This window comes from Kryptolebias marmoratus, linkage group LG10 (genome assembly GCF_001649575.2).
Source record: "Kryptolebias marmoratus isolate JLee-2015 linkage group LG10, ASM164957v2, whole genome shotgun sequence".
Taxonomy (NCBI): Eukaryota; Metazoa; Chordata; class Actinopteri; order Cyprinodontiformes; family Rivulidae; genus Kryptolebias; species Kryptolebias marmoratus.
In genome coordinates this window covers 3,759,332-3,774,072 of record NC_051439.1, presented here as the reverse complement: position 1 = coordinate 3,774,072, position 14,741 = coordinate 3,759,332, and the positions used below count along the sequence as shown (strand labels likewise).

The following is a 14,741-nucleotide window of genomic DNA, read 5'->3' as shown; positions in this document are numbered from 1 at the left end:
TCAAAATTCACATGATAAGACTGTAAACCTCTGCAACTCAAGCAAGGACATTGTGAACCCCTGAAAAGGTTTTGAGGCACACCAGAAGATTCCCGTGCAGTTCTCTAACTAGTCACAGCTCAGTGAGATACTTCCTTAAAACGAAGATTAGAGTGTGATTTCAGGATACATGTAATCTTGAGCACAATTGTGTTGTCATTGGCATAACAAAAAAAAAATTTTTTAAGAAAAATGGGTGGAGATAAACACATGAAATGTTGTGCACCACGGGTAGGGTGTGTTTTATGAAGTTGCATTACATTGTTAATCCATCAGAAATATTCTGATAATCCTGCTGGAAATGCTACACATGCACTGGAAGTGTTACAGCTAAATTAACGTGCATTCAGCATACATAATGATAAATTGTGAAAGTGCATAAATCTGAACTGAACATTAAAAAGTTTCTAGGGATAAGCAACAGCTGTTTGTCTCTAGATGACTCAGTTTGTACTTTACTAAGAAGACAGTTTTTTTTCTCCAACTGGTTTCATCTGTTCCCAGCTCCATCTCCCTCCTTTGAGTCTGTATCTGACAGATCTGTAGAAAAGGTTTTCCCTCATTCCGTTTTCCTAAAATCAACTCATGTTTGTTTGTGTTGTTCCCTTTGTGGGCCTAGATCCATCACTGTATCTAATTACACTGCTGCTCACACAAACTCAACAAAACTCTGATGAAAATCCATCAGGCAAAGCAAAGGTTGTTCTCAGTCTCTGGTGGGAAATGTATTAGGCTCATTTTGCTGCTCTGCAAGTAATTTTGAAATGTTTCCACGGGCCATTAATCATCCAGTGAACTAGAAGAGCCATCTCATTTTTCTCCTCATTTTCTTGTGGATCCAGACCTCATTATTAGGCAGATGTTGTATTCAAGCGATGATGTTAAAAATCATTTTATGAAACATTTTTCTCCTGCAGGAGCCCCAGTAGAGGCCTAACATTTGTCATGTTTAACATGAATCAGATAAATTTATTGTTTCAAATCTTACAGCCCAATTTGCATGTGTTCACAAGATGTGACGGGAACATGAAAAAAATGGTGCAACTTCACTCAGAAGAAAATGTAATCTCATTTTTCCTGACAAATAAAAAAATTCTGCTGTAAACTGACATTATTTTAAATTTACTGCTTAATATTTTGGCATGTTAGATTTAGGAGGGAAAATATCATCTGCAGAAATGCAATGTAATATTCATTATCATTCAGTCTGCTGAAGCACACTTTTGAAATGAAGACATGCAAGATTGGACCAGATTTTTATTAATTATTATTTATCATTGGTGTAGTTTTTAGACCTGGACATTTAAGGTTGTAGTCTACAGCTTCAGACAGCTGTAGTGCTCTTGAGACTGTTTGACACTCCGACGACACAACTGAGATGTTGAAGACACATGCAATGACTCTGAGACTACTGGATATTGAGAGAACATTTGTCACACAAAATTTTTAAACCTTTTCAAAACTCAAGCAGCAAAACTCTGCAACTCACAGAAGGAAATTGAGAACTACCATAAACATCTCAAGAGATCACATCTTTGCGAATGTTTGATAACTAGTTGCCAACAGTTATAGCCCAATGAGATACGACCTTTATCTTTTTAATTGAAACTGGTAATTGTTATGCCTCTGCTTCATATCCACAGGGCAAATAGCGCTAAAATGGGTCAACAATTGCAACATTTGTGGAAGAGCCAGTTGGGATGGAGAAGTCCAACAATTCTAATGTACTGGTACGAATTTACACTCAGACTTATTGAGTAAAGTATGCAGATAAAAGTGCTGTGTTTACATTGAGTTTTACCTGCATTTCAGAATTGCATATCAATACATCTGAAAAAACTACTGGAAACTGTGGCATCCGGTGCAGTTCAGGATAACCATTTTTATGTTTGATTGCATTGTTAGTAATGAAATACCAGTTTTTGAAACCAGTATGACCCTATTTTGCCAACCTCTCTCACATCAAGTAGCTCTAACTGCAGCTCTCATCTGCCTTCCAGCTCATGAGGTCTGTACAGTATTCAAATGCATGTCTGTACTCTAAGATCTTTATGTGGCTGTGGTTTGCATGCATTTACAGGACTACTGATGTACAACGTAAAACCTCCATGTTTATCATAACAAATTTAAAGAAGAAGAGCTGATTATTATTGCAAATGTAATTACAAGACAGCAACACACTGACATCACCGGTTGGGCAAAAGCCTGAGCAGACCTACTTTCTTAACCTTCAACCCTGAAACACCACCCCACCCTCCTACCTGGGTGGCCTGGAGAGGTTTCATCAATGGTTAATTTGTGGAGAGCTTAGTTTCTGTCTGCAAACCCAGTAAACCGTTACATAAAGAAAATTATAAACTCATCCTCTAATTACAAGTACTTTGGAGTTTTTTTTATCAGTATCCATCAGAATAATCCATCACACTGAACCACAACTGAAGGGGATGTCCAAGTTTGTTAGGAATAAGTTACCATTACATGTTGCCATGACAAACCAGCCCAAAGTTTCTCCTGCTGAGGAAGTAGTCAGTCACACTGTTAGCATGGATAAAAACCTGTTAGATTAAGTTTATTTTCTTGTTTTTGTTTCAGTTTGTTGGTGGGTGCAGTTTACATTAATTAACATTACTTCTGCCCAATGAGACATTGTTGGAAGATGCCTAAAACATATGGGATCCCTCAGTGTGTCTTTCCTGATATTTGGTGTTTACATGGACGGGCATCAAACCATGTTTTTGTGGAGATTTAAAGAACAATACCATGTCCTGATTTTCCGCAACTATCACCAACAAAGCAAAGCATTAAAAACTGCTTTTTTTCATACAATCATACAAATTTTTGTTTGGTTACCATGGACACCGCATTGCCCGGATCCAAGGAGTGTTCGCTATCTTTTAGAAAAAACTCAACTCAACAAACAGCAACAAAAAAATCATTTTGAAGGTGTGTCTGTATGTGCAGACACCAAGGACACTTCTTAAAAGTAACAATAACAAACCTACACAAAAACACAAACATGTTCCTATTTGCATTCTTGTTAGGACATTGTATTGACTTTTATTCATTTCTGTACCCTATCCAAGACCCTAATCATTACCAGTACATCCCTAACCTAAAGTCATATCACACTTTAGCCTTAAACCTGACCTAAAAATGGCATTCCACCATATTAGGACCAGGATTTGTTCTTCATGCGCACCTGCTGCCCTGCGACTATGAAAGGAAAAGCAGTTAAAGAAAATGGATGGATGGACTGAAGGACCACTGGTCCTGATAAGGTAGGAAATACTAAAAAAATGTCCTAAATTGTACCAAAAACTAAGTGCTCACACAATCACATACACTCAATCTATTAAGTAACAACACCTTTTCAATCATACTGATCAGGTCCAAAGATTCCCTGGAGTTGGGTATGCTCTGTTTGTTCTGTAATGATTACACCCAAAGGTTCAGAGTCAAAACAGACAGCAAGTCAGAGGAGCACATGACATCATCATTATTATTATGCAATCACGGGCCAACCTGCAACACTGCTTCACCACAAATTAAATAAATACAATTTAGCAGGTGTGCAACCTGTAGTTTGTTGGGTTTATTTAACGTGTGACCTGTTTATGCATGTTGCTCTAATGTTCATATAAGTCAACATTTAAGCTGGCTTGAAACCCAACAGATTTCTGTTGTAACAATGAACAATCTAAATAAAGCAAACACAGCAGGCACAAAACAAACAGAGAGAAATAAATGTTTTCTCACAGTGAGCTCCAGTTCTGAACAGATAAAGTCCTTCAAAACAGCATGAACAAATTCTGACTATATCATTGAAGAATCACATTTAGAAGGAAATTTAAGAATCCAATAAACACCTGGCTTAATGGAACCTTCATTTATCCAAGACTTGAAATGAAGTGAAGTGAGATTTATTTATTTAGCACTTTTCAGCAACAAGGCGATCCAAAGCGCCTTGCTGCTGAAAACCAACAATCAAAATAATTACTTATCTGTTACATTTACTGATTTAATTACATTTATGCCTAAAATATAATTCTAAAAGGGGACCAAATGCCAAGTTTTGAAGCACAGTGGCGACAGCATCATTATCCGGAATTGCTTTGCTGCATCTAGGCCCAGACAGCTAATCATCAGGTAACTTGTTTACTGAATGAACTCGAGGACAAAGTCAGGGTGAATTGTCATCAGCTAAAGCTTCTTTTTGAGGAGTACATGTGAAGCATAACCTTCAAGTTGATCAGCTGCAGGCTGTCCTAAAAGGTCATGCATGTCACTGATCACTTGGTATGCTAGACTTTTAGGGTAAGATCTTCTCATGTTGAAAAATGACAGCCTTGGAGCAGTTTTGGTCAAACCCTGAAAACAATGTGAGAACAAAATCTCAAGAGATGTGTTGAAATTACTTTCAGCTACTACCACATCAAGTTTTAGCTCAATATCTGTAAAACTGACTGAGTTATAGTCATTTCTATGTCTTCTACAGTCAGTTGACTGTGGCAGCCATCTTGAATTGGGTTGGCTCCAAAGTTTAATCAGCTGTAAAGGTATACCTAATGATTATTTCCTGAAATCCATTCAGTGGTTCATGATATATTTTGGTAGCTGACAGAAACTTGCACACATACACAGACATGGGCAAAAACATTGTTGCCCTTTTCATTTTGAGGTGGACTATTGTAAATGGTTCAAAGTATACCCCAAGATGACCTCTCAAAAGGAATTCACGCTAAAAACAATGCTTGATTCCAAGCTGAATCAATTTTGTAGCAAAAAAGTCCTTTCAGATTTGTAGCTACCAGACAGACTTTTTCCTTTCTTTGCTTGCAGTTGTTAAATGCAGGTATTCACATTCTTTTTTCCAGTGTGGTGAAGGTTTACCAGGTGTGGTCAATAAAGACATAAAAGACTGTGTTTGTGTGTTTTTGCCTACAGCATGTTCTGTTTGTCGGACACAGATAAAGATCAGACCCATTCAACGAAAAGTTAATGCAGTTCTTAAGACCAGTCACACAACAAACTTTCATGGAGAACAAATGTTTGTGCTCAATCATTGCCAACTGTGTTGACTTATTCTGGTTTGCAGTATTCAGCACATGCGTTAGCCTGCTGTTCACTGGAGAATAGATTAGTGGTGTCACACATTAAGTAAACTATGACAAAACACCAGGGTGGCCCCTTTATTTGTCGCCTGCCGCTCATGTGTGTGTATTTGTCTGTACCATTGGCAAAATATTTCATAAACCACTGGATAGATTTTTATGAAATTCTCAGAAATGAATCCTTGGGTGCACATTTGCATCTGATTCAATTCTGGAATCAAGATAGCTGCCACAGCTACGCATGTGACTTTATGAAAAACCCAAAATCGCTTAAACACAGTCAGTTTCACAGGCATGAAGTTACAATTTGGTGTGGTAGCAGCTGAGAGTCATTCCTAACACATACCCTTAGCACTAACTGAATGCACAACATTTGTTTTTAAAGCTTTACCATCAACTATTAGAGTCATCTGTTTCTTGCTGTTAGCAAATTAGCACTCATGAACCACTGGGCAAGTTTTAATGAAACTTTTAGAAACTAATCATCGGATGCATTTCTACAGCTGATTAACTTTTGGAGTCAACTCCATGAAAGATGGCCGTCACAGCTAATCAACCTTAGCAAACACAAAAATTCTATTAACCCAGTTAAATTTACCAATAATGAGCTATAAGGTAGTAGCTTAGAATCATCCTTAACACATCCTTCATGCACCAACAGATTTCTTAATATTACATAAAATTACATCATTAAGGGTTGGACCAAAACATCTGTAACTGCGTCATTTCTCATTATAAGATGATCTTAGCTTAAAACTCTGGATTTATAAAAGTCAGCGGGCAATATGCATTCTTTCAAGGAATGCTAGATCTTTCATTCTAATTCTCAATTCAAAGTTTCTTGAAGTTTCATGGAGGGAGGTATATCAGTTTTAATGCTCTATGCTGTTTACTGATATTTTATATATATTGATAAAACATACTTTTGAACAGAGAACAAATAAAATCTGTATCCTGAACGTTTCAAAGAGATACACTTCCTATCATGTCAGCTCAGTCGCGTTTCTGCACGTTCCAGCTGGTTCATCTGAAGCCTCTCCCACCGAGACAAAAAAGGGAAAAGTTTCAGCTATAAATACAGGAGGAGCGCACATCTGCTGCAGTGAGGCGTGGTCCGTCACAGCGAACAGGTGAGCGCGTCGGTATCCCTCCGCAGGATCTACTTTCTCTTCTCCACATCTGCACAGCCAGCTGCGACAACATGCCGAAGTGCCCAAACTGCCAGAAGGAGGTTTACTTCGGTAAGATTTCCCACCTTTAGCTTGTTTTTCACGGACAAGTATGTAGTGCTTTGCGCTGCCAACATTATTTCCTGGTTTGGCGGAAATTTGGCGGCTTTTTTGCTCGATAAAGAAACAGGAAACTGAGTGTAGGCTACAGCCTGACAGACACATGACTGAAAGGTGACAAAGTTTACGTTTATTAATGTTTATTTGTCCTAAAAGCGTTTAAAGAACAACTCAGACGACTTACCTGCTCAGAACTACACACAGAACTTATTTAAAGTGAATTAGTTTTCAAGTAAATGAAGAATGTTATATATTGACTTTTATATGGCACAAATTATTAATATTACTGGTAATTACCTTGTGATTAGCACATAAACCTTGTAGTTTGTCGAGCTGAAGTCAAGTGTGTCAAAATATCATATTTTATATGTGAATGTTTATTTATGAAGTATTGTTTTGAGGGAGCGATGAGATAAATGTTGCACAGGAAATATGCTTGATAGTGAAAGCTATCAAAAAGAAGGCAAATTTGCTTTGAACTGACAAGTGTTTCATAAAATGAGCTTGACAGGATTAAAACACTTAAGTTTCATTAGCAAAAATAGGTTTTTGGTTGCAGCATTTGCCTGTGAGCAGACCTGATGTTGGCTGAGCTCATTTTATCTGAGGCTAAACAATTCATTCGATTCTTAAAAGCTTTGAAGAGAAAATAAAATCCTTCAGTGGGGTACACATATCTGTTTTATATTTCTGCAGATAAATGTTCAGCAGCCTCCAAAGGTGTCAGCATCCTGTGAGCTGTCTTGTTATCAGGTTACTTTGTAACCTAAGCTCTGTGCTTCTGTCGTAAGCTTCATAACAAGCAGACAGATCAGAGGAAACAGGGTTCTTCTGCTGAAATCCAGCCTGTTTTTCCCACCCCTACACCCCTCTGTGCATGGAATCAAAGCAGAAATTAATTCCTGCATCCAGGGAGAAACACACACACAGCTCTGTTTTTATGTTTCTCCATTCATCACATCATCTGCAGCTCAGTAGATAATTTTCCACAGAGGCGATTAGCAGCCGAAGTCAGACCAAAACACAAAGCCAAGTGTTTGGACCTGCGCTCAGATGAATGAGCCGTGTCACAGGAGAGCCGCTCTTTCCATTCTCCTTTTACATGGGTCAAATATCCTATCCCAACTACAGGAGAGAAAAACAAACAGACTAATTAGCTCCTGCCAAAATGTGCCATTAATTAGCAGCCGAAGACAGAGGGACAATGTTTTGCTTGTATCTGTGTGTGTTCATTTGTCTGTAATGTTGGTAAAATATCTCATGAACCACTGAACAGATTTTACCGAAACCTTCGTAAAGTAATTGTTGGACGCACGTCTATATCTGATTAACATCTGGAATCAGCTAGATTCAAGATGGCCACTACAGCAAAGCCTTGTTAGTAAACACAGAAATGGCTATAACTCAGACAATTTTACAGATAGTGAGCTAAAATTCAGTGTGGTGGTAGCTGAGAATGATCCCCTACTTATGCTTGGAGCACTAACCAATCATGCAAAATTTGTGTTTAAAACTATGCCATTAACTATTGGAATTAGCTCTTTCTGTTTGTTAGCAAAATATCCCATGAACCACTGGATGGATTTGAGTACAACTTTCAAAGTCAATCCAGTTTAGGATGGCTGCCATAGCTAATCAGCTTTGGATTACACACAATGGCTATAACTGACTGCATTGTACAGCTATGAAGCTAACATTTGGTGTAGTAGCAGCTGACAGTCATTTACAACACTTACTCCAAGTGCTGACAGAATATGAGATTTACCATGAGATCGTCCATAATGTTATTTTTAAGTTTTGACCAAAACGATTCCAGCCCTATCATTTTTCAACAGAAGATGATCTTAATCTAAAAGTCCTGTATGAAAGGCAGTTGCGGGTGATATACATTCCTTCAAAATTCCTCCATGAAGGGGAAATTCCCTTGAGAGAAAAGTATGTCTTTAATTTTGTGGATACATAGTTTGGTCATCTTTAAGTGTCTGCATGAATTTGCCACCTCGTATATTAACTTCCCCCGTCTTGCTATGCTGCTGCTCACCTGAACTGAATGTTGCTAAACCCTCAGAAGGAAACATTCAGGCCACCACTTCCTGCCTGGACTGTGGACGTCCAACAAACCGCTCCCTGCTGACGGAAACTGTGCAGCAGGACCACAGAAATATTTGGTTTGGTTCAGGGATCAATGGAAGGATTGTTCTGAAAGCCACAAGCTGGCTCTGTCATGAGTTTCAACAAGAAGAGTTTATGTTGATGTCCACTCCATGATGTGTGTGTTGTTGTTTACTGGACGGTTTCCATAACAAGTTGACAGAGATCAGATTTCAAGTCAGGTGGAAGCAGCAAAGAAAGCTTTAGCAGATGCCATAACACGGGCTTCATGTCAGCTGATAAGGATGGATTATTACAGCTGGATTTGTTCTGTTTAACCATTTAACTTTTGGTTTTTGCTTGTGTCTGTGTGGTCTCTTACCAACATATCTAAAAAAAATGTCTCAAAAATGGCTATAACAGTCAGCTTTACAGACACTGAGCTAAAACTGGGTGCGGTGGTAGATGAGACTGATCCGCAACACACAGCGTGAGCACTAACTGAATGTGCAGGGTCAGGGTCATTGTTTATACCTGTCTGAAGTCAATTCTGTCGCTCTGTTAGCAAAATATCTCATGAACTAACAGATATATTTTAATGAAAGTGTCAGGAAATAATCACTGGATGTCCATCTACAGCTGATTAGCTTTTGGAATCAACCCAATTCAAGATGGCTGCCACAGCTAATCAGTATTAGTCAACACAAAAATGGCTATAACTCAGTCAACTTTACAGCTATTGATCTAAAAATTGGTGTGGTAGTTGATGAGAGTCATTCACAAAACATACTGTAACTGTGACGAGAGATGATCTTAAACTCCTGCACGAAAGGCAGCCGACATATAAGCCTTTAATTTTTTCCTGCATCTGCCCAGCTTTAATATTTTTCAAACATTGCAGATGTTAATCATGCCTGTGCATCGATTTCATAATAAGCCTTCTGAGCATTTCCTGTGTTTATCCCTAGATGTCCTCCCTCCTGAACCAAAGAAAAATTTGTCAGCACTTGCAAATCCTTCGCCTCAGTGTCCTTCATGTCATGAGCCTCCTATTCATCAGTCAGCTCCGATGCACAACTAAAAAAACAAAACTTTTCAGATTCTTTCCCTTGTTTTGCTGTCCTCCTTTTGGGCGTTTTGTGCAGATCAGCCCTAACAGATAAAGGCAGTATTTATGGAAGTTTATGAGGCAGGAGGAGGAGGACAAATTCCTCAGGGACACTCTGTCCGTCTCCCCCTACTTCAAACGCCACACCCTGCAATGTTCTCAAACTAATCTGCCATGATCTTTGTGGTTTTAAAGCTGAGATTGGGCTACAATTCACAACTGGATGAGCTCACGTGCCCTGCAACGTGACTCCACGGCTTCCATCTCCTTTCCAGATGACAGTATGTGTCTTTGTGGCAGAGGTTAGAAGGCTGCTCCTAATAAATGTCCCTTTCTGTGTGTTGGGCAGCTGAGAAGGTGACTTCACTGGGGAAGGACTGGCATAGGCCATGTCTGAAGTGTGAGAAGTGCAAGAAGACTCTGTCGGCCGGCTCCCACGCTGAGGTAAAACATCTGAACAGTGTGACATAAACCTGCTGAATATTAAAGGGATGGTCTGATCATTTTAAAAGTGATGTTCTGTCAAATAGTTATCAGTAGTCAGTACTGCCACCTCCTCTGTGTTCTTTGACTGATGTCTGATAAGATACTAACTATTAATAACTATTAGAACATAACTTAAAAAGTGACTAGACCATACATCTGAAGTTAAAATGACATTTCTGTAATAAATTGTTCTCTTACAGCATGAAGGGAAGCCATACTGTCACAACCCCTGCTACGCTGCACAGTTTGGACCTAAAGGTAAGCAGAATCCATGTCACACACTCAGCAATAAATCTAATTTTTTCCCAACTATAGCCTAGCATTCCTTCTCTGCCTCAGTCAAAAAAGCTCTGGTTGAAGATGAAGTTTTTTTGAGGCTGTAAATGTTCAGTTGTTACCAAAGGGTCACAACCTCTGTAAACATTTGTCACATTCCTTTTGTCTTTCAGGATTTGGACGTGGTGGAACTGAGAGCCACTCCTATAAATAGACAGGTACTGGATAAAGATTTGCAGTCAGTCATTTGCTTACATTTGTTCATGTCCTACATTTACCTTTTATTTACATAAAGCTTGACTGTAAAAAAAACAATTTGCCTTTTTTCTTTGGTCTGTTTGTCATGTTTTTCTTTTTTCTTTGTTGGCAGGTTCAGGCCCCACAGTGCTAAAAGCATCCTGGAAACAAGATTTTTTTTTTAAAATTAAGCTTTCTTTCAGATAAAACAATTTGTGTGCATTTTGTTTTTATTTTATAAATTTTGGACTGTTTTTGAATTTTGGATTCCCATGTTTAGCTGTGGGATCTTTTTTTTCTAAACCAATCTAAATAAACAATTTGTGTTGTTTATTATGTTGTTCTTTTTTTGTTGTTACTCGTGTGTGTTCATGTGTTTGCAAAATAAATCATTAACCAGTGGACAGACTTAAATGAACTCTCAGAAAATAATAATTGGATGTACCTCTGCAACTGATTCACTTTTAGAGTCAATCTAATTCAAAAAGGCTGCCACAGCTAAAAAAAATTAGCACGGACAAAAATAGCTATAACTCAGTTAATTTTACCAATATTGAACTACAATTTGGAGTGGTAGTAGCTGAGAGTCATTCCCAGCACATATTCTAAGCATTAACAGATCACACAAGATCTGTTTTTAAAATTTTACCATTAACTATTGGAATCAACTTTGTTAGGATATCTCCCGAACCACTGGACTAAATCTAATGAAACATTGGTAAACAATCATTAGTTGTACATACTGCTGATTATATTTTTGGAGTCAGCCCACTTCAAGAAGGCTACCACAGCCAACTGGCCGTAGGAAACCCAAACATGCCTATAATTCAGGCAATTTGACAGAAATTGAACTAAAATTTGGTGTGGTAGTAGCTGAGACTGATCTCCAACACATACTTTGAGCTCTACACATCGCATGAGAGCTTTGCCTAAAAGTTTGTAATAAATGTAGGTGTCGATCCCATCAAGATATACTATAACTAGACAGAGGCAACGAATCTGTCCCTTCTGATCATGAGATGATCTTAATTCAAAACTGCCATTATTGGTGGCGGGCAATATGCATTCCTTCAACAAATGCTAGGCCTTTAAGTTTTTAAGTATTTGACTTCCTGCATGGTAAACCTCTAATTTATTCAATAGAACTCAACAGAAAAAATACATTACATTTACAACATAACTAAACTCTATGGTGACATATTCCTTGTTCGTTTTGCTTAAGACAAGTTGACATAGTTATAAATAAATAAAAACAAACTCGAATGTTTTAAAATGCTCCTTAAACATAATTAGTCATTTCATTTTTTGCTTCAGTAGCTCCAAATTTGTTAAACATTTCTAACTCAGGGCAGTAAAATAAAAAGAATAAAATATTATTGAGACTCTAAAATTGTCCCTAGGTGTGAATGGTTGTTTGTCCCGTTTGTCTATATGTGGCCCTGCGATGGACTTGCGACCTGTCCAGGGTGTCTCCCGCCTCTCGCACAGTGACTGCTGGGGATAGGCACCAGCTCCCTGTGACCCGGAATGGAGAAGCGGGTAAAGAAAATGGATGGATGGAAATATTATTGATCTCATAAAGACTAAAGCTCTGCAGATGTTCTGTAGTTTTCATCCGCAGACAGACTGCATGGGTAACGTCAGTGATTCAACATTGAGTTTAGGAATTCTTCTAAAATAAACATCCAAACTTTTTATCTTAGAAGCAACAATGTTTGATTTCAAACTCTTAAATATTCTACTAATGCCACACCTCAGCCCTGCCCCTGCAGATGCATTGTGGGTAATGGCACATGCTCAGAGCAGCTGAGGCCGAACTGAGTCTTCATCTGTCTAAGGTCCATTTGCAGTTGTTGGCCGTCTGCACGGCTGCATTCACTCCTGAAGCACTACGCCCCTACCATCATAGTCCAGCAGTTGCTATGGTAACCAACACAAACAGGCCCCAACAGAGAGACAGTTTGTCTGTTGGTCTGACTGTCACCCTTCTCTGAGCAACAAAGACACTTCCTGTGGGAGAAAATCCCCAGCCCTGGCCTCTGACGACAAGACAACGGAGGAAAACTTGCAGAGGATGTTTTTTGATTCAGCTGTTTAGTTTTCATTACTGTTAATAATGTCTTGTTTCAAACTAAAACAAAATAGTGTAAAAAATACTTCACCTAAATTATCTTACATGTAGAGCAGGAAAAGTTTCTCTGTCTGAATGTTTTCATTTCTAAGCAATAAAAACGGTTTTCTTTCTGTCTGAACATGACAGAGGGCTGCATGTTCAGATTTCTTTCTTTAATAATGATTATTCTTATTCAAACATTTCTCTCACAGTTGTTTGCACAGAAAAACCTTCCTCGGTCACGGTGCTGCATTGAGATGTTTGCGTGAGCCCGGATTCATGAGTAAAGCCTACAGTGTTATGGTGAACCTGATCTGAGATCCTGAAGCTTGAAATGTAAACAAACATATGAGATTCAGAGGATGAAACTGAGTGAAGAAGAGGCAGGCGCCAGCTGAGTGTCTGGCTCCTGACAGCGAATGATTCAGCCACAAAGTGGTAAACGGAGGAAAATTTCCAGGCTCGATCATAATGAATGCATGCTGCCAGCAGAAAACATTCATAAAAACACTTACATAGACTTCCACTGCACTTAAAATGTGTTGCCTGTTTTTTTTTTTTTTATTTCTGTTAAGGAAAAAGAGAAGGAAGCCGGAGTAATTTGCAGAAGATAACCTGCTGGGTCAGCATGAATCAGAGACCCTCGGTCATGAAGCTGTAAAATTAGATCCATGAACCTATTAACGGGTGGAAAATAAGAGTCTGACATGCACTCATAAATTATGCAACAAAGACATGGGTGGCCATGGAGTCCAGGAAACAGAAAGGGAGTGGATGTGGAGCTGCCAAACCAAGTTTAGTTCATATATAAAGCTCAGATGCTAAAGTTTAAAATAACTAAATAGATTCCAAGTCAAAATGTGGCCAAAATAGCAGAAATAAACTAATTACAGGGAGTACAAAAGAATCTGGCGACCCCTAGCGGTGTTTTTAAAATTACACCTTGGAGTACAGAAAATCACAGATGAATGTGTTCAATGAGTTGGGCTTCTTTGGCTGGTTATTAAATTGCCTTAAAATTAAATTGTCTATTGCCTTCAGAGGATTCCTGTATCCTTCAGATGCAGTTGCATTCCTGAAACTTAAAGAACGGCCTTTGTGTTCCTCGCTACAGTGAACTAAAACCTCATCAATACTAAGGTTTTTTTAATTAATCTGAGAAGCAGACAAGAAGCCCCACGGTAACTCTAGAGGAGCTACGGAAATCCACAGTTCAGGTGGGACAATCTGTCCACAGAACAGCTATTAAACATAAACTCCACAAATCTGTCCTTTATGGGAGAGTGACAAGAAGAAAGTTGTTGGAAAGTCCTGTTTGCAGTTTGACACAAATCATGTAGGGACACATGTGGAAAAAGGAGCTCTGCTCAGATCAGACCAAAACTGAAACATTACCCTGAGCACACCATTCCCACTGTGAAACATGGTGGAGGTGGCATCATGCTGTGGGGATGCTTTCTTTAGCAGAGACAGGGAAACTGGACAGAAGATGGACAGAGATGAATACAGAACAGAGAACATGTTAGAGGCTGTACATACTTGAGCCTGGAACAGAGGTTCACCTTCTAGCAGGACAACAACCCTAAACATTCAGCTAGATCTACAATGGAATGGGTTAGATCAAAGCATATTCATGTGTTAGAATGGTCCAGTCAAAGTCCAGACCTAGAGTCAGGTGAGAATCTGGGGCAAGACTTGAAAACTGCTGTTCACAGACGTTCCCCACCCAATCTCTTGCTTGACTCAAGAGAAGGTACCACTGTTGTGGAAGACATCCTGTTAGGTTCCGGTACCAAAGAAAACTCACCCCTCAGTTATCAACGACTACAGACCTGTTGCCCTGACATCCCACATCATGAAGGTCCTGGAGAGACTCCTGTTGGCCCACCTGAGTAAGCAAACCAGCACATATCAGGACCCCCTTCAGTTTGCTTATCGCCGTGGAGTTGGAGTTGAAGATGCCATCATACACCTGCTTCAACAAACCCACT

General features: G+C 39.0%; 1 protein-coding gene across 1 annotated transcript; it reads left to right on the top strand.

The window, feature by feature from the left end:
- The first annotated feature begins 6,233 nt into the window (after positions 1-6,233).
- crip1 (cysteine-rich protein 1) lies at positions 6,234-10,973 on the top strand. The gene is made up of 5 exons (XM_017421489.3): positions 6,234-6,391; positions 9,988-10,082; positions 10,325-10,382; positions 10,574-10,618; positions 10,771-10,973. The coding sequence occupies exons 1-4, from the start codon at positions 6,352-6,354 to the stop codon at positions 10,612-10,614; spliced, it is 234 nt and encodes a 77-aa protein (XP_017276978.1). The 5' UTR covers positions 6,234-6,351; the 3' UTR covers positions 10,615-10,618; positions 10,771-10,973.
- Positions 10,974-14,741: the final 3,768 nt, after the last annotated feature.

Excerpts from the sequence above, each read along its gene's own strand:
- crip1 (XM_017421489.3), top strand. The coding sequence starts at position 6,352 with ATGCCGAAGTGCCCAAACTGCCAGAAGGAGGTTTACTTCG. Across the intron at positions 6,392-9,987 it reads CCAGAAGGAGGTTTACTTCG|CTGAGAAGGTGACTTCACTG; the intron begins GTAAGATTTCCC and ends TGTGTTGGGCAG. Across the intron at positions 10,083-10,324 it reads CGGCCGGCTCCCACGCTGAG|CATGAAGGGAAGCCATACTG; the intron begins GTAAAACATCTG and ends GTTCTCTTACAG.